Genomic DNA, 16,021 nt, shown 5'->3' with positions numbered 1-16,021 from the left:
GTACTCTTGTAATGTAAAGAACCTGCAGAAAGGGTTGTAATTAACTGAATTCCTTCTAGTACACTGAAAAAAAAAAGCTTAGATATAAAAATAAAAAGGTTATGTAAATGTTTTTAAAATGACACGTAATAACGTGAGCAGGATTTTTTCCTTTTGACACAATAACAAGTAACGTTCTTATTTGTTATTTATCTATTTTCGAAAGAGTGCCATGTGCAAGTGGAGAAAGAAAAAAACAGTTATGCAAAATTTGTGTTGAATTGTCTATAGTTCTGACTTTTTTTTTTTTGGCTTTCACTTTAATAAGAACGTGAATTTATGAGGTACAATATGATTCAACTAAAAAAAAAAATAGATAAAAGCTAATGTGAATTAAGATTAAAGTCAAGGTGTTATTATTTTAAAAAACCTTGTTGACATATTTACATTCTATGGAAGTCAGGTGCGAACGAACACCTAATAATTTTATTATACCATATTTCTTCAAACTGAAGCATAATTATCAAAGTATACTTACGCAAATAGATATGAAAAGTCTTTGTTAAAGTTTGTGCCATATTTCCATGGAGTACAGGTGTGAACGCAGACCCCACAATTTTATTATACCATCCCTATTTAAGTTGAAACATACTTATCAAAGTATTCTTATGTACATCTATATCAAAAACCCTTGAAAACTTTTTTCATTTTTTTTTTATTTTTTTTTTATTTCCATACTTTGGGGGCCAGGCGCGAACACAGGACCCCCCCCCCCCACACACACACACAATTTTATGAACCACCGTTCTGCCAGATCAAACATACCCATTCCTGATCCTCGATACATCTATCATTATATGTAATCAGTTTTTTAAAATAGTCAACCATATAGGTGTCTATTCATGACCACACACACACACACACAGCTTTATATTATAGATATATATATGTCCTGGCAGGTGGCTTCGGTTTTGCTGCTTCGGTTGTCTCCCTTACATTTGTGTATGTGTATATATATATATATATATATATATATATATATATATATATTTGGTGGAGATGGTAATTAATAAAAACTGAAGAAAGTGCTCAGAGCAAATATGCGTTTTATTTTTTATTACCGTATCTTTCTGTTAAGTTACATTATTGTTTCGGCTACTTGGACGTTTTGTTGGCCGTCTGTGTGTGTGTGTGTGTGTGTGTGTGTGTGTGTATATATATATACACACACACACAATGTATGATGATTTCAATGTACAGGATGGAACGATAAATTTGTTGCCCTAAAGAAAACAACACTACAGCTTTATTTTAAAACTTTTAATGAAAAAAATCAATTCAGGTAATTTGATTATGTAGTAGAGCTGATATCTATTCAATGTAGCCGCCTTCAGTCTCAATCGCTGCCTCAATATGGGTCCAGAACTGGGAGCATGCCTTTTCAACAAACGCCGGTGGGAGTTCATCGATTAGGCTGGCTTTGGTGTGTGGGAGGTTATGTTGGTAATATTCTCAATGTATGTCCAAATGAAGTAGCTCAGTGGGTTTAGGTTGAGGGAGGGGGGGCAGTGAAAGAAGGGTACAAAGTCGTAGCACTCCTTGTGAAGCCCAGCCTAGGTCTCTTTGGATGTGTGCTAGCAGCCACCTGATTGCACCAGGGGATCACCACACTCTTCAGCACATCCAGATACACTTTTGTGTTGACTTTCAAACCGACTTTGAAGATGTGAGGTGGCATCACTTGAAACCACACCAAAGACCATAATCGTGGCCCAAAACTTTGTTTTAATCACCCTGGGCACGTTCCTGTTATTTATGGCAATCCAGCAATGCATTTTGAGGGTGCTGAAAATAGTCCTGTTGTCATAACTTGGATTGGTAGAGAGCAGGAGTTGTACTGTGGCATATCTCTGATCTCACTCGTTGAACATTGTGTCACTTTCAAACATAGTTCTTGGGATTTGTACACAACTGGCTAACTAGTAGATGGTCAGCAACAAAAACAAATCTGATTTTTATCAAATGGAAATGGAATCATGTCGCCTTTTCTAGGGTGACAATTTTATCATTCCTCTCTTTAGTTCTACTAAAATAGTCATATTTCGGAAACCAAAGCACTTTTAAGTTCTTAAAATTACTATGTTTTTGTTCAAAAATGAATATCCCTTTTCACATGGTTGAATAAATTAAAATTTACGTGATATATTTGAGTTTTTAGGAAAGTAATGCTAAAAATGTTAATGCTATGAAACGGCCATTTTGGATCAGACTTTTTTTAGCTCTATCAATCCCCTATGAAGAAATTTGGAAAACAGTTAGCAAGACATCAGTCTAACTTATTGTTGTGGGTATGAAATAAACTAGTCCGTTCGTTTTATTTTTTTTATTTATTTATTTTTTTTGTGTGTGTTGTCTTAGCAATAAAACTTCAACATGACATATTTTGAACATTTTTTTTTTTTTTTTTTTTTTTTATATATATATATATATATTTTTTCATACCCCAAGTTCTAAGTAAATTAATGTTTTTACTATTTTATGCATTAAAATGAAAATTCCATGTTGATTTCTCTTTTGGTACCATCGGTTTTACATAGCAACTTCCCCAGAATTTCAAATACTTTTCATTGAAAACAATTTCACTAGTAAGTCTAATAATTAAAAACTAGTCATCAGCAGCAGCACCCGTTGTTGGTTCTTAGCTGTTAGCTTAAAATCAATGAGTTTTGTGAATAACGTTTATTTTGAAAAAAAAACAAAAAAAAACAAAGAACTTTTCTGTTTAAAATCAATATGGTTTGTGATTCTTTAAAAAGAAGTTAAAGAAATATTTGTTATTCAAATATACTTAACTTTCGGATTTTAATTGTAGTAATGAATGACTTAATAAGTGCCAACTGAAAAAAAAAACAAAAAAAAAAACAACTAAATAAGCTTTTATTTTTTTAGACGATTATGTATGAATACCTTAAAAAAAAAAAACTGAGTGGGAGGAGGAAGAAAAAATGACAACAAAATTAATTTAGAGTAGAGGGGGAATCATTTTTGCTTATATATATTTAATGCATAATGACCACCGCCCATTTCCCAGCCATTATTATCTTTTAGAGCAGTTAGTACTCCAAATTCTTTTGATATTTTTTCAATTTAAAGTTAGTATATATAATATATATATATATATAAACATTTACGCTATGACTAAATCTAGGTCTCAGTAACAAAGCTACCTCCTAAAAGTGCCTCACTTTAACCTGTGGTAACATTAACCTTAAATCTGAGTGACGAGGTCCATCCCGAAAAAAATCTCCTTTAACTCTAAGTCCAAATGGTACCCACTTCAAAATAAAAACCCTCCAATAACTTTTCTACTAAATCCTAAGTCCGAATGGTAAGCCCACTCTCCCATCATATAAACTATCTAAAAACCATACATAATCATCTAAAAGAAAAGGAGGGTGTCACCCTGTCAGTGGGGCTGTAGAATATGCTGACTGCCCCTCTGCAGAGAGTAAAAGTCTCTCAATGAGGCCACCTGTTGGCTGTGGGTGGCAATCCGTGATGTCTTAAGACAGAATCCTGGTGGTTGAAGGACTTGGAGGTCAAGTTTAAGCACGTTAACTTCCTTAACACCCCACTTTGACCTTTACTTTGGCTAGACGGGAAGTCGGAGAGGTCCGGTCTGATCAATGGGCTCGTTATGTCAAGCTCTTACTTAACAAAGTACTCATCTCTCACCCACTTAACATTATCCCCAAATATATAATGGCAAGTGATGATTAAGGGTCAATCAATTGGTAAGACCAAAACTCTTCACATTTGCTTCGGTTAAACAAATTAATTTTAAATAATTTAGTGAACAGAAAGTGCTTGAAATTATACTGACCAAAAGAGTATGTCTAGCATGTAGCCCCAACATAAGCAAGGTGAATGGGTTTCCCCCATTGCAGTGTCCCAATTATGTACTCCGAGGCGGGGTAGGGAGCATGATAGATGAAAATGAATAAATTATTTATGGAAAACCAAAATAAAAACTGCCTTTTAAGCACAAAATATTGGAAAAGAAACCAATCATATGTCTCTGATCTCTCCAACTCGGAAAACAAGAAAATAAATAAAGGAAAGGCCTTACCATCCACAAAAATAAATTTTCCAAGATTCCTGAAAAGAAAAAAATTGAGTTTTCACCATTCCTAATAGAGAAAATACTAAACAGAAACACTCCTAAAACAATAAAATAAAAGATGGAAATATTTTAATAAAAGTCACCAACCAGAAAGATGTCCAAAACTTACTTAAATTGGATAAATTCCACGAATACAAATGCAGTCTTCTCACATGAAAGACTGATCCCACATGAAAGACTGATCCAAAGCTACATGTTATCTCTCGCAAGAAACAAAAAAGGAACTGAAAAAAGGAGTGATCAACCATATACGTATAAATATAAAAAGGTACGGTAGGCTAATTGAGACAAATACATGTATACTAACCTTCGATTTCCCAACAATACCAAAAGAAGTTAAAATTGGTTATTTAAACGTAAAAGTAGAGCAATATATACCAGCTTCTCTAAGATGTTTTAATTGCTACAAGTATGGACACCACAAGGAAACCTGCAGAGAAAAAAAAAGCATGTGGAAAGTGCAGGGATAGAGAGGTAGACCACTCAAAGGAAGAGTGTACCAATGAATTAAAATGTACAAACTACAGAGAAAACCATCCTGCCCCCACCCTCGCCAATCTTTCACGAAAAACACCCGTCTAGCTGAAACCACTGTCAATAATTTTCCACATTCTTTATCTGTGCCTAAATCAAAACGTAGATTCCATGAACAAAGCTTTTTTCTTAGAGGTGCACGCCTGTTTCCCATCTGACTATAACTTGGATGTTTTCAAGTCCGACATAACCAAATTCCTGATAAACCGCACCTTAAGACACTTTATCAAATCTCCATTACTAACGATTATTACGATATTATACCATTGATTACTGTACACGCAATAACCCTTATCCCGAGTGGCTTCTGGGCCTTGATAAGTGGTGACTTCCATGTAAAAAAAAATACTCCAAAAATGTAAAATATTTGCAAAGGAAATAACGTAGGTAAAACATAAAAGAAACATAACTTTTCATAGAAGGAAGGAAAATAGTTGAAACATATTTAAAAGATGAAATAACAAAACCAGCAACACTAACACATGAAATATACAATGAATTTAAACAGCTAATAAATAATCTCATTAAACCATGAAGAATGGCTAAAATTCTAGAATGGCCCCATAGAAAAATACCTTGGTTCAAATAAAACAATAGAAATAATAAACCAAAACAAAAAATAAGATAAGAATCCGCTTACAACTGAAGCACTTAAGACACTTTATCAAATCTCCAATACTAACGATTACTACGATATTATCCCATTGATTACTGTACACGCAATAACCCTTATCCTCGAGTGACTTCCGGGCCTTGATGAGTGGTGACCTCCATGTAAAAAAAAACAAAAAAAAACAAAAAAACATGCAAAACAATTAGCAAAAACCAATAATAAAACAATAATAAAACAGCACTCCAGGAAACAAGAAACTTAAACAATAGAGACGCAAAATAGTTTCCAAATATTAGAAATGATGGAAACTGATAGCAATAGCAGAAAATGTATAAAAAAAACAAAAAAAAAAAAAGAAAAATCCAAAAGAAAATAATGAACAAGAACCCAAATCAATTTCCCAAGTTAAACCAAGATCTACTTCCAGACCCAGACAAAGAAAAGAAAAATCTCAACAAGACCCTCAACTAAATACACAAACTCCAACAAAAAAAACCTCTACCTCCAAAGAGATGCAGGTAAATTTAAAAAAAAAAAAAATCTAATCATACAAACAACCATGGGACAAAAAATAATCCAATGGAATTGTTGTGGTTTGAAAATAAATATGAACAAACTACTTTTGCTACTAACACAAGGACACCCTAAAATAGTTTGCCTTCAAGAAACCTTCCTGAAACAAGAAAACACCAATATTAAGAACTACCATATATTTCATTAGACTCATAACTCTGGGGGCAGGATCTGGGGGTGGGGTGGAGGGTAACAATTCTAGTCAGAAACAATATACCCCCACAGCAAAATAAACATAACTATCAACATCCAAGCAGATGCCATTAACGCCACTCTACATAAAACAATGACGTTATGTTCTTTGTATATCCAACCAAATGATGAGACATGGATAAAAATGAATTGAAAAAAACTGATCAACCAATTACCTAAGCCTTTTATCTTATTAGAGGACTTCAAAACAACATCCTGTGAGGATGTAAAGACACTAATAAAAAGGGCAAAATGTTGAAAGGCTATTAATGAAAATGGTATATGCTTCCTTAATGATGGTGCACCTACACACTTCAACCCAACTAGCGGAAACCACTCGGCCATTGACCTAAGCTTATGCTACCCATCAATATATTTGGACTTTAACTGGAAAGGATATGACGACACTTGTGGCAGCGATGATTTTCCAATACTGATAGAAAGCCCAAAATCCAACAGTCAAAAAAAACTCCCCGATGGAAACTAAATGAGACAAATTGGCAAATATTCAAAGAAAAATGTAGGAATATGCTGAATCACACTGAAACAAACAACTCAGCAGAATATGTCACAGAAACTCTAATCAAAATAGCAAATGAATACATCCCTAAAACTGCAGCACACCTGACAGGCTCAGCAGACCTTGGTTTGATGACAAATTTTGAGAAGCCGTCAAATTGTGAAAAATGGCTTTAAAAAAATTCCAAAAACAACCCACAACTTCAAATCTGATTGAATACAAGCTAAACAAAGCTCAAGCTCGTAAGGTAATTAAGGCAGCTAAAAAAGAATGCTGGAAAAATCTATGTCAGCAAATAGAATTCCTCCTCAGAACCTAGAGAAATATGGGAGATGGTTCAAATAATTGCAGGTAAACATCAAACAACACCAATTAAACACCTCCTTAAAAATCACTCCAGAGTAACTGATAAAAAGGACATAGCAGACTTACTAGCGGAAATCTTTTCTCAAAATTCATCCAATCAAAACCATAACAAAAAGATTTATGACAATTAAACAAAATGCTGAACAGCACGAACTAAATTTTAAATAGAAAAACCTAGAGATTATAATAAACTTCTTAAATAAACCCAATTAAAAGATCCCACAATACCACCGTAGGACCAGATGAAATCCATTACAAATTCTTGTGGCAACTCCCTACAGAATCACTAAAATTATTACTAAGAACTTATAACAAATTATGGACAGAAGATGAATTCTCAGACTTTTGGAGGCAAACCATAATAATAGTAATTCTGACACAAGGAAACGACAATTTGAACCCGCAAAACTAAAGACCGATCTTATTAACCAGCTGTTCTATGTATGCCATTATTGAGATATTTTAAGAAACTGCAGTTTTTTTCATGTGTATTGTTACATGAAGGTATGATGCCGAAGCAATGTTGGCACTTATGGAGGCAAATGGGGGCGATTTAGCAGGTGTTAATTTACAATGATACCAAAGAAATCTTACAATATATTAATTTCTAACAATCCTACGATTAGATTTCAGTTTCTTGTACATAAAATGCATTACACTTCAACTTTGAATTCTCCAACTTTTTCCTTTTTTTCCTCCCTTTTCCTTTTTTCTTTTTTTCTCCCTTTTCCTTTTTTCTCTTTTTTTTATGCATACCTGGAATTTTTATGGTATTCCAACAACATTTTATGTGAATTTACTGCAGGTTACTTGGAAACCATTAATTTTTGGAAATTTTTAGTGTCATATTTGAATTCCTGGCGCAAAAGTATATTTATATGGCAAATGTCATTGCTAAATCTTGTGTTTTAATAAAGATATAACATTTTTATTGAAAAAGTAATATGATAAATGTGATGAAATGCATATAGTTTTAAAGAGGGGGGAAAAAAAGCACAAAAATAGTCATAACAGCTCAGAGTTTTAAAAATTTAAATTTCTTTCATAGAACATTTAAGCTCTTTCTATGTATGCCAGTATTGAAATATTTCCAGAAATTTCAACTTTTCCATGTGTATTGCTACATGGAGAAATGATGCAGAAGCAATGTTGGCATTTGCATTCTATTGATTTGTGGTTCTGCATTTGACAAATATTTGCTTGCCACATGTGCAGAGGTAGACAACCATAGGACAATGGATCCTGGTACCAGCTTTCCTGGATTTTCACCAGAGTCTGATATTATGGAATTACCATCATCCCTACCATGGTGATGATCACATAAACTGATCAAGTAGGTTTTTTTTTGTTTTGTTTTTTTCTAAAAAAAATCATTTTTAAATGATTAATGATACTTCACAGGCATTACAACATAGTAAGTATGAATTATTGAGTTATCTCCCTTTTGTTAAATTTTTCATTTTTTCAAAATTAAAAAAAATTGATCAAGTAGTTTTATTTTTATGTAGAGGGAGGGTTTGACATTGGTGATGATGGTTACTGTTCTACATCACCTAGTGATTCTTGGTTGTGGTTGCTACGTCTCATCTAGAAGGATACCGATCATGAAGTTGAAATTAAGTTCCTAAACTTTTTGTTTTGAATTGACAAGGAAAACATGGATATCATGGTTTTGTTTCGCTGTTAGAGAAACATAATTTATTGTTCAAACCAAATGTTGTTTTTTGAAGGTGGAGAGTTCTGTTTAAGCTTATTTCTAAGCTTTTGGTTCTTGTCCAGAATTCTCCCTATGTTAAGAAACAAAAATGAAGAAAAATCTGTATGATGTACATGCCTGTGATTAAAGAAAAGTATCATATTCCAAAAATCACGTAACTTGATCAGGTAGTTTTATTTTATGAGTATCTGTGGAGTGACCGTTTCATCCATCATTTGGAAAAAAATGTAAAGAAACAAAGGCAAGTAACTCAACAATAATTCATAGTAGATTCATGCTGTAATGCCTATGCATTTCCATTACTTAAATACTTAAATGATTTAAATTATTTTCTTTATAAAAATAAAACTACTTGATCAATTTAAAAAAAAATAAATAAATGGGGGGGGGGGCAAAGGGAGATAACTCAAAAATTCATACTATGTTTATGTTGTAATGGCTCTAAATTTCTATTAATTACTTAAAAATTATTTTTTTAATAAAAATATTTGATCAGTTTGTGATTTTTTGGTATTTCTATTTCATTATGAGAATATACATCACAGATTTGTCTTGACAAAAATCCCCATTTTAGTTAACTTGAACCAATCACACTACTTCCTTTGCTGAAAAAACTTAATCTTTTGAAAAGCACACATAAACTTTGTCTTATCTCATTTCCTCCTCCAATTGTCATCTTTTAATTCTGCTCCCATGCTTCTAAGCTGTCTAATCTTCTTAAATCTCACCAACGGAAACAAAATTTCTTAATTGGACAAAAAATTCCTTTAATGTTTTATTCACTAAAGTTTTCAACTCAGCTTAGATTTTAATTAATGAAAGTTAACTTAAAACCTTATATTAAACCCACCATATTGACAAGTAGCCTGTTTTCTTTAAGATAGGATTGTTTTTTTGTTTTTTTCTTTTACGGAAATTGTTGGCGATAAGTCCACTTAATGTAAGGAGTTGGCAAGAACGAAAGATGATTATAGCAAAGAGAGGAGATGCCTATTGACCTTAGTCTTTAAAAGACCACGGTTGTAGGTAGAAAAACAGTGAGCAGGAAGAGAGTTCCACAATGTTGCAGTTTTTGGAAATAAGCTACTGGAATAAGAAGCTGTATGACAGTAAGGTATTAAAACAGTGAATTATTGGAGTCCACTAGATCAACGAATCAAACGAGCTGAAACAAACGAAGCAGAGAATAGATCAGACTATTTTGAAGAAGACATGCCATAATTGAATTTATAAAAAAGACTGAGACTAGCGACATCACGTCTGTGATAGAGAGGATGCAGTGAAGAAGTGATAGGGCCAATCATATTACAGATACGTTTCTACACCTTATCAAGAACCCTAAAATGGGACAGAAATTTACCATCCTAAATATGACAACAGTACTCCATACATGGTCTGATTTGTAGAGATATCTTTATATGAATAAAGATACTGCGCACACCAACTATTTTTTACTTGAAAAAAAAATTGTGTGTCAGTGAAAATAGTAACATCGTTTGAAGTAATCTGTAAAAGAACCATTTAATAAGAGAAAAGAATTTACGTTTATAAAGAGAAAAAGTTTATATCCAAATTTTGCAAAATAACCCTCCAAAAATGAACTAAATACGACGAGTTGAAATTGAAGTTAATTTCACTATATTTGTTTTTATACTCTAAACTAGGCTGGTTTGTGATGCCTACTAATATGATCCATGATGGATTGGACATCCAGTTGTGATCCTTTCTGCCTGCATGGTGCAAGCATATTGGACAGCTGTGGACCTGGACAACAATTAAGGACTAAGCTCTCAGGTTATCACAGGTAGTTGACCATCGATAGTGGAATCGCGGTTGGTTAGCTATTATGTAGAACCTTGCTCAGGATTGCCATGTATAAGATGCCATGATTTGGGAGTTTGCTCCAGGTGTTATATTTTAATCCACAAGCAATCAAATTAGCCAAATAAAAATCAGTCTTTTTATGCATACATATTCTCTGCATCATCGCTGTTTTGATCTGTTGCTGTGATCATCTCGTCTGTTTAGACAAATACTGTTCAAGCATGAAAACACAAGGAAACTTTGCTGAGTTCAAGGTTTTATTAGAGAGAATTTACTCATGGGGAGAGAAACCAATGTATCTTTATTATTTACATTTTAGGTTACTAATTTATTCTTGAGAAATGGGCAACACAATAGACCGAGTCTCAAGGCAACATTCAGCTTAGATAATTTCTACATTCTTGGATTGTGACTCCTTCATATCACTTCCTGAGTGAGATTAATTTGTAAAAAAAAAAGTTTGTTTCTCTCACTTGAAAATGTGACTCATGTCATATGCTCCCATAGTTCGATAATGTTTTGTCTGGGGAGTTTGATTTGCTGATACACCCTTCCCCCATCCAGCTTCCTCATGTCACCCATCTCTGAGTACAGTTCTGTTTGCAGCTAAGTTATCTGACATGTATTAATGTGACCCTTACCAAAATTTACACCAGCAAACTTAATTGCTACTTAGGAAGTGCCCCTCATATGTAACTCAGAAAAAAAGTCAGCTCAACCCACACATGGTGAATGCCATTACATCAACAACCTCAGCCTAACGTTCACAGGGAACATGAATTGGAACAGATACATTGAGAGCATTGCAAAGAAGGTGGGCTCTCTCTACCGTGCTAGAAAGCTACTTATGCCTGAAAGTATCCTGTATCTCTATAAGGCCATCATTTGCCTATGTATGGAGTACTGTTGTCACATTTGGACTGGTACATCTGCTACTAGTTTCTCACTCCTGGACAGGGTTCAAAAGAGAGTCAGTAACTTGATACTCTTACTGAACTGTCATTTAAGCCTCAGCCTCTGTCCCATCGACAAAATGGTGCATCCCTCTGCTTGTTCTACAAGTATTTTAATGGTGAACGCTCTGACGAACTACTAGCATTTTTACTCCCTCGACTGAAAGGCTGACGTAAATACCCCTGACAAACCCAACAAGCAGCTAAATACCACCCCTACACAGTAGAGATCCTTAGGTGTAAGAAAGACTTCTATTCCAATAGTTTCTTCCCCAGAACTGCTAGACTTTGGAACTCCCTTCCAAGATTCTGCTTTCCCAACTGTTCTGACATGCAGAAATTTAAGTGTAATGAGAACAGACATCTTGCTACTCATCTCTCTTCATAATACTCCTGCAACTTATGTCCCCGATGGTAGCCCCCTACTTCAAAGTGGCACTGTGCCTTGTTTGGGGTGAAAATTGAATTAAAAAAACAACAAAACAAAAACCCTACTGATATTGTTGGGAAACTGTATGATCTTACAATTCTTCCTCCTATCCATTATTATGAGTAAAAATAGCAGCTTATGTTTCATTGTTTACAATAGACACTTTTGCATTAAATAACACAAAAACGGTTGATATGATGTAAAAAAAATATATACAAACTAATAGGAAGTCGTATCATTATCATCATCGGTTTGACGTTTTACATGCTGGCATGTGTTGGATAGCTTTTATAAATTGACTTCCAAACTAGCTGGTCTTGGATATGACCATAAATAATATTCGATGGTGAGGCCCCAGCTTGCGGGCTTTGGGAAGTGTGGAGCCACTCTTTGATTGCCATTGCTCCCAGGTCCACTCTGACTCAGAGTGGTAGTACCTGTTAGGGTCCCAACTATGGGTTAAATAAAAACAAACTTAAAAAAAACAAAACAAATATATTCTATTAAAAAAAAATTCTTCAAGATCACTGTATTCGGCATTAAATAACCTGAAAAGGGTTGATATGCTGTTAAACAAAAACAACCAACCAATTCAAACTAGCTTATCTCTAGCTAAGTCTTTATTTATCCCTTATTTTCCCAAGTCCATTCTGATCAGTTCCTTCCATGTTTTCCTTATTGGCCCTTACCTTAACTGTCCTACATCTACTAACCCAAAAACGATCATTTTATTCAACTCTTTATATCTCTTTCTTTTTTTTTTTTTTCTTTGCAGGTTTCACTTCGTGGTTAAGCAACAAGCTGATGAAGAAATCTTCTTGGGGCTTCATCTTCAGTTACTAGGACCTCCAAAAGCTCAGCGGCAAAGTACAAGAAAGATACTGTTTCCGAGTAAAACTTAAAAGGAGAATTTTCATCTGGGAATAAAGCTAAAATAAAGCTTGGATCAAGGACTCTTGAGTTGATGTCAATTGCAGTTTGATCACAGAAGGATCAAAAGATTTTTTTAAAAAATTTTTTTATTAAAACTAGCCCTTAATTTGTCTATATTCGTCTTTAAGTAATTCTGTTTATTGTCCCATTCAGCGATTTGTTTTAGACAGAAAAAAAATGGCTACTTATGACGAAGTTGACATCCTACTCAAGTGTGCTCTCTGCAGCTCTTATCTTCAAGCACAGGCAAAATCATTGGCTTGTCTTCATTCTTACTGTGACACCTGCTTTGAGAAAACGTTCAGTGCAGATGAAGAACATTTTGAACAAGACGCCAATCTATGTTGTCCGGTATGTCAAAGCAATCACACAGAACTGGCTAACGCTACCCAGACAGATGGCGAATTACGATTGGATGGATTCTTCCAGAAACTTTTGCATGCACGTCAAATCCAACAAAATGAGCACGTCTGCGAGATCTGTGTAGATGAGAACGTTGGTGCTGTTTCTGCCTTCTGGTGTCAGGACTGCTTGAAACATCTCTGTGAAAAATGCGAGACTTGGCATCGGAAACTCCGTCCACACGACCATGTTATCAACTTAGCTAACGGCGAAAGCCAGAAGCTGGAAAATTTTATAACGCCTTCAAAGTGTGTCAACCACGAAAAAAGGTTGAAGATGTACTGTCCGCAATGTCGGGTGTGTATGTGTTCCTTCTGCCTTCTGGAGCATTGCTCTGGGGAAAAGGCTTGTTCCTGGGCTGTGTCTGTTGAAAAGGTGGCACCGGATGTCCGAGCTGAGGGGCAGTCGGTTCTTGAAAAGATGACATTGCTTGCTGAATCCATGATGCTACAGAATGATGAAATGAGGAACCATATCAGTGAGCGATTAAAACTATGTTCCGAACGTAAGAAGGAAATCTGTGAACACGCGGAAGAAGTTATACGTCGATTAAGGGAGAACACAAGCGCCCTTATTATTGATTTGGAAGCCAAGACTGAGAAGGAAATAGAGTCGATAAAAGAAATGATCCGCTTAAAAGAAAACCACTTCAAACAGCTGGCAATACTTAATAACAGTATTCAGCAGCTTATAAACATGGCTGATAATGTCGATGTCATGCTCCACTTTCCACGAATGAGATCAAAGTGGCTTGCACTCGAAAGTCTTCACGTCGACAGCATCCAATGCCAGTCTAGTGTGACGATGACGTATAACACTTGGTACATAAAGATGTTTCAGATGCTGAAGGATTTCAGTGTGGGTAACTGCCAGTTAGAAAATCTTCAAAAGGTGTCTTCCTTATTACCATCTTTGGAGGAGTCTTTACACATGAAATGTACTGAAGATTTTATTTCCCAGTACCCTCCATCAAAACTCCGGCTGATTGACTCTGGCCGTGAACTGGTTGATAAAATGGAACGAATGATTACGTCTGTGTTTGTGACCGAAGATTCTCATGTCTTGGTGTGTGACTTTTTTGGTAAGGATTTGAGAGAGTATAATAACGAAGAGGCTTTACTCTATTCGTTCAAGCCGGACGGAATGGACTCTCCCTTGGATATGTGTTCTTTCGGGCCTACCACAATGGGAGTCGTTGCTGGTAGCCATGACTTGTTTCTGATGGAAAGAAATAAAGAAGAATGTTCGATGACTTTGCTGAAGCATATAAAAACGGAAAAGAAATACACATCACTCTGTAACTGTTACGGAAAAATTTTAGCTCTCGACAAGTTCAGTCATGTTGATATGTTGTCCCTTGATGGAACTGTCCTCAAAGTAATTCTGAACACGCCCAGAAAGTGGAGTTGCAACCACAGGATATCCTGTGGGCCAACTCCCAATACGTTCCTGATGCTTGATTTTGTGGCAGAAAAAATACATTGCTATGATTTGGAGGGTAAACTTCTGTACACGTATAATGCCGATGCGGGCAGAGAGACGTCGGATGTTTGCACGGACAGTAGCGGAAACATTTACATTTGTAGTCGTCAAGATGTGTATACAATCGATGCGAGTAGTTTTAAGAAACACACATTGCTTGATTTTAGAAAAAAACTTTGTCAGTGGCCACGCATGTTTGTGAAAGATAGCAAACTTTATATTTCATTTTTCACAGACGAAAAAAATTCTGTTAAAATTTTCCAGATTTGTTAGTTTTGTGACATCTAAATTAGGATTTTCTGACACCTAAGCATTCATTTTTGTTCATCTTAAACCATGCATTTAACGCATCTTAGCATTTTAAAAAAAAAAACAGAAGTGTTTTTTTTTTTTTTTCTTTTTTTAAATTAAAGGCTTCAAAAATAATTTAATTCCATTCATTTATATTTTATTTTTTTAATGGGGGGGGGGGGGTCACTGCTTATCAAGGCCTAAGGACCACCCAAGGATAAAGGTTAATGATTATTTGGTAGACTGTGAGACAACACCGTGATGATCAGTAATGGCAGAATTTGGGTAGGATTTGATTATTGTAGTTAGATATGTATTAATTTACATATCAACAGCCTAAAAAAGACGTTATTAAGAGACAAGACGAGATGTTGTTGGCACAAACAAGATGAGACGTTGTTAACATGAACGTGACGAGACGTGCTTAGCACAAAAGTGACAAGGCATTGTGAAAAGACATATACATGATGGCAACATATATATATGTCTTTTTTTATATATTTTTTTTAATCATAATTTGACCACAAGCTATTTCAGCCTTATTAGAACTATGGTGTTAAGACAATTCAACATTCAACTAATCCCTGAATTCAGTGACGCGGCAAAGGACACTCAAATAATGGAATGGGTGAAAGATCTAGAGTTGTGACCTGTGTGAAATAACCAAGTTAGAGTGAGTCTTGCCACTATGATTGAAAGGTGCATCTCTGGAAACATATCGCTAGCTTTTGGAAGAACAATGAAATGATATTAAGAAATACAATGGCCAAGTTATGGAAAATAGTAAAGTACAATTTAAGTCGGATTTTTGGGAAATACTGTTGTCAAGTTATAGAGAAGAGTAAAATGCGATTTGGTTGGATTTTCCGGAAAAATGTTGTCATTTTTAAATGAAGAACTTAAAATGGGATTCAGTTGGATTTTTGAGAAAAAGGCTGTAACAATTTAATGAAGAATTTAAAATGCGATTCAGTTGGATTTTCTAGAAAGAAGTCATTGCTTTTAGATGAAAAATTTAAGATGCAATTT

General features: G+C 34.8%; 1 protein-coding gene across 1 annotated transcript in view; it reads left to right on the top strand.

Moving 5' to 3' along the window:
- LOC145296769 (uncharacterized) overlaps positions 1-15,124 on the top strand; it is a 41,253-nt gene extending 26,129 nt beyond the window's left edge. The window contains exon 2 of the mRNA XM_080142823.1: positions 12,660-15,124. Within this exon, the coding sequence (XP_079998949.1) occupies positions 12,995-14,974 (1,980 nt within the window). The 5' untranslated portion in view covers positions 12,660-12,994 and the 3' untranslated portion in view covers positions 14,975-15,124. The remainder of the gene's footprint in view (positions 1-12,659) is intronic.
- The last annotated feature ends 897 nt before the right edge of the window (positions 15,125-16,021 follow it).

Source organism: Euprymna scolopes, chromosome 17 (assembly GCF_053919585.1).
Source record: "Euprymna scolopes isolate OS-2025 chromosome 17, ASM5391958v1, whole genome shotgun sequence".
In the NCBI taxonomy this organism is placed as follows: Eukaryota; Metazoa; Mollusca; class Cephalopoda; order Sepiida; family Sepiolidae; genus Euprymna; species Euprymna scolopes.
The sequence above is the reverse complement of the archived record's forward strand: the minus strand, read 5'-3'. Positions and strand labels throughout refer to the sequence as shown.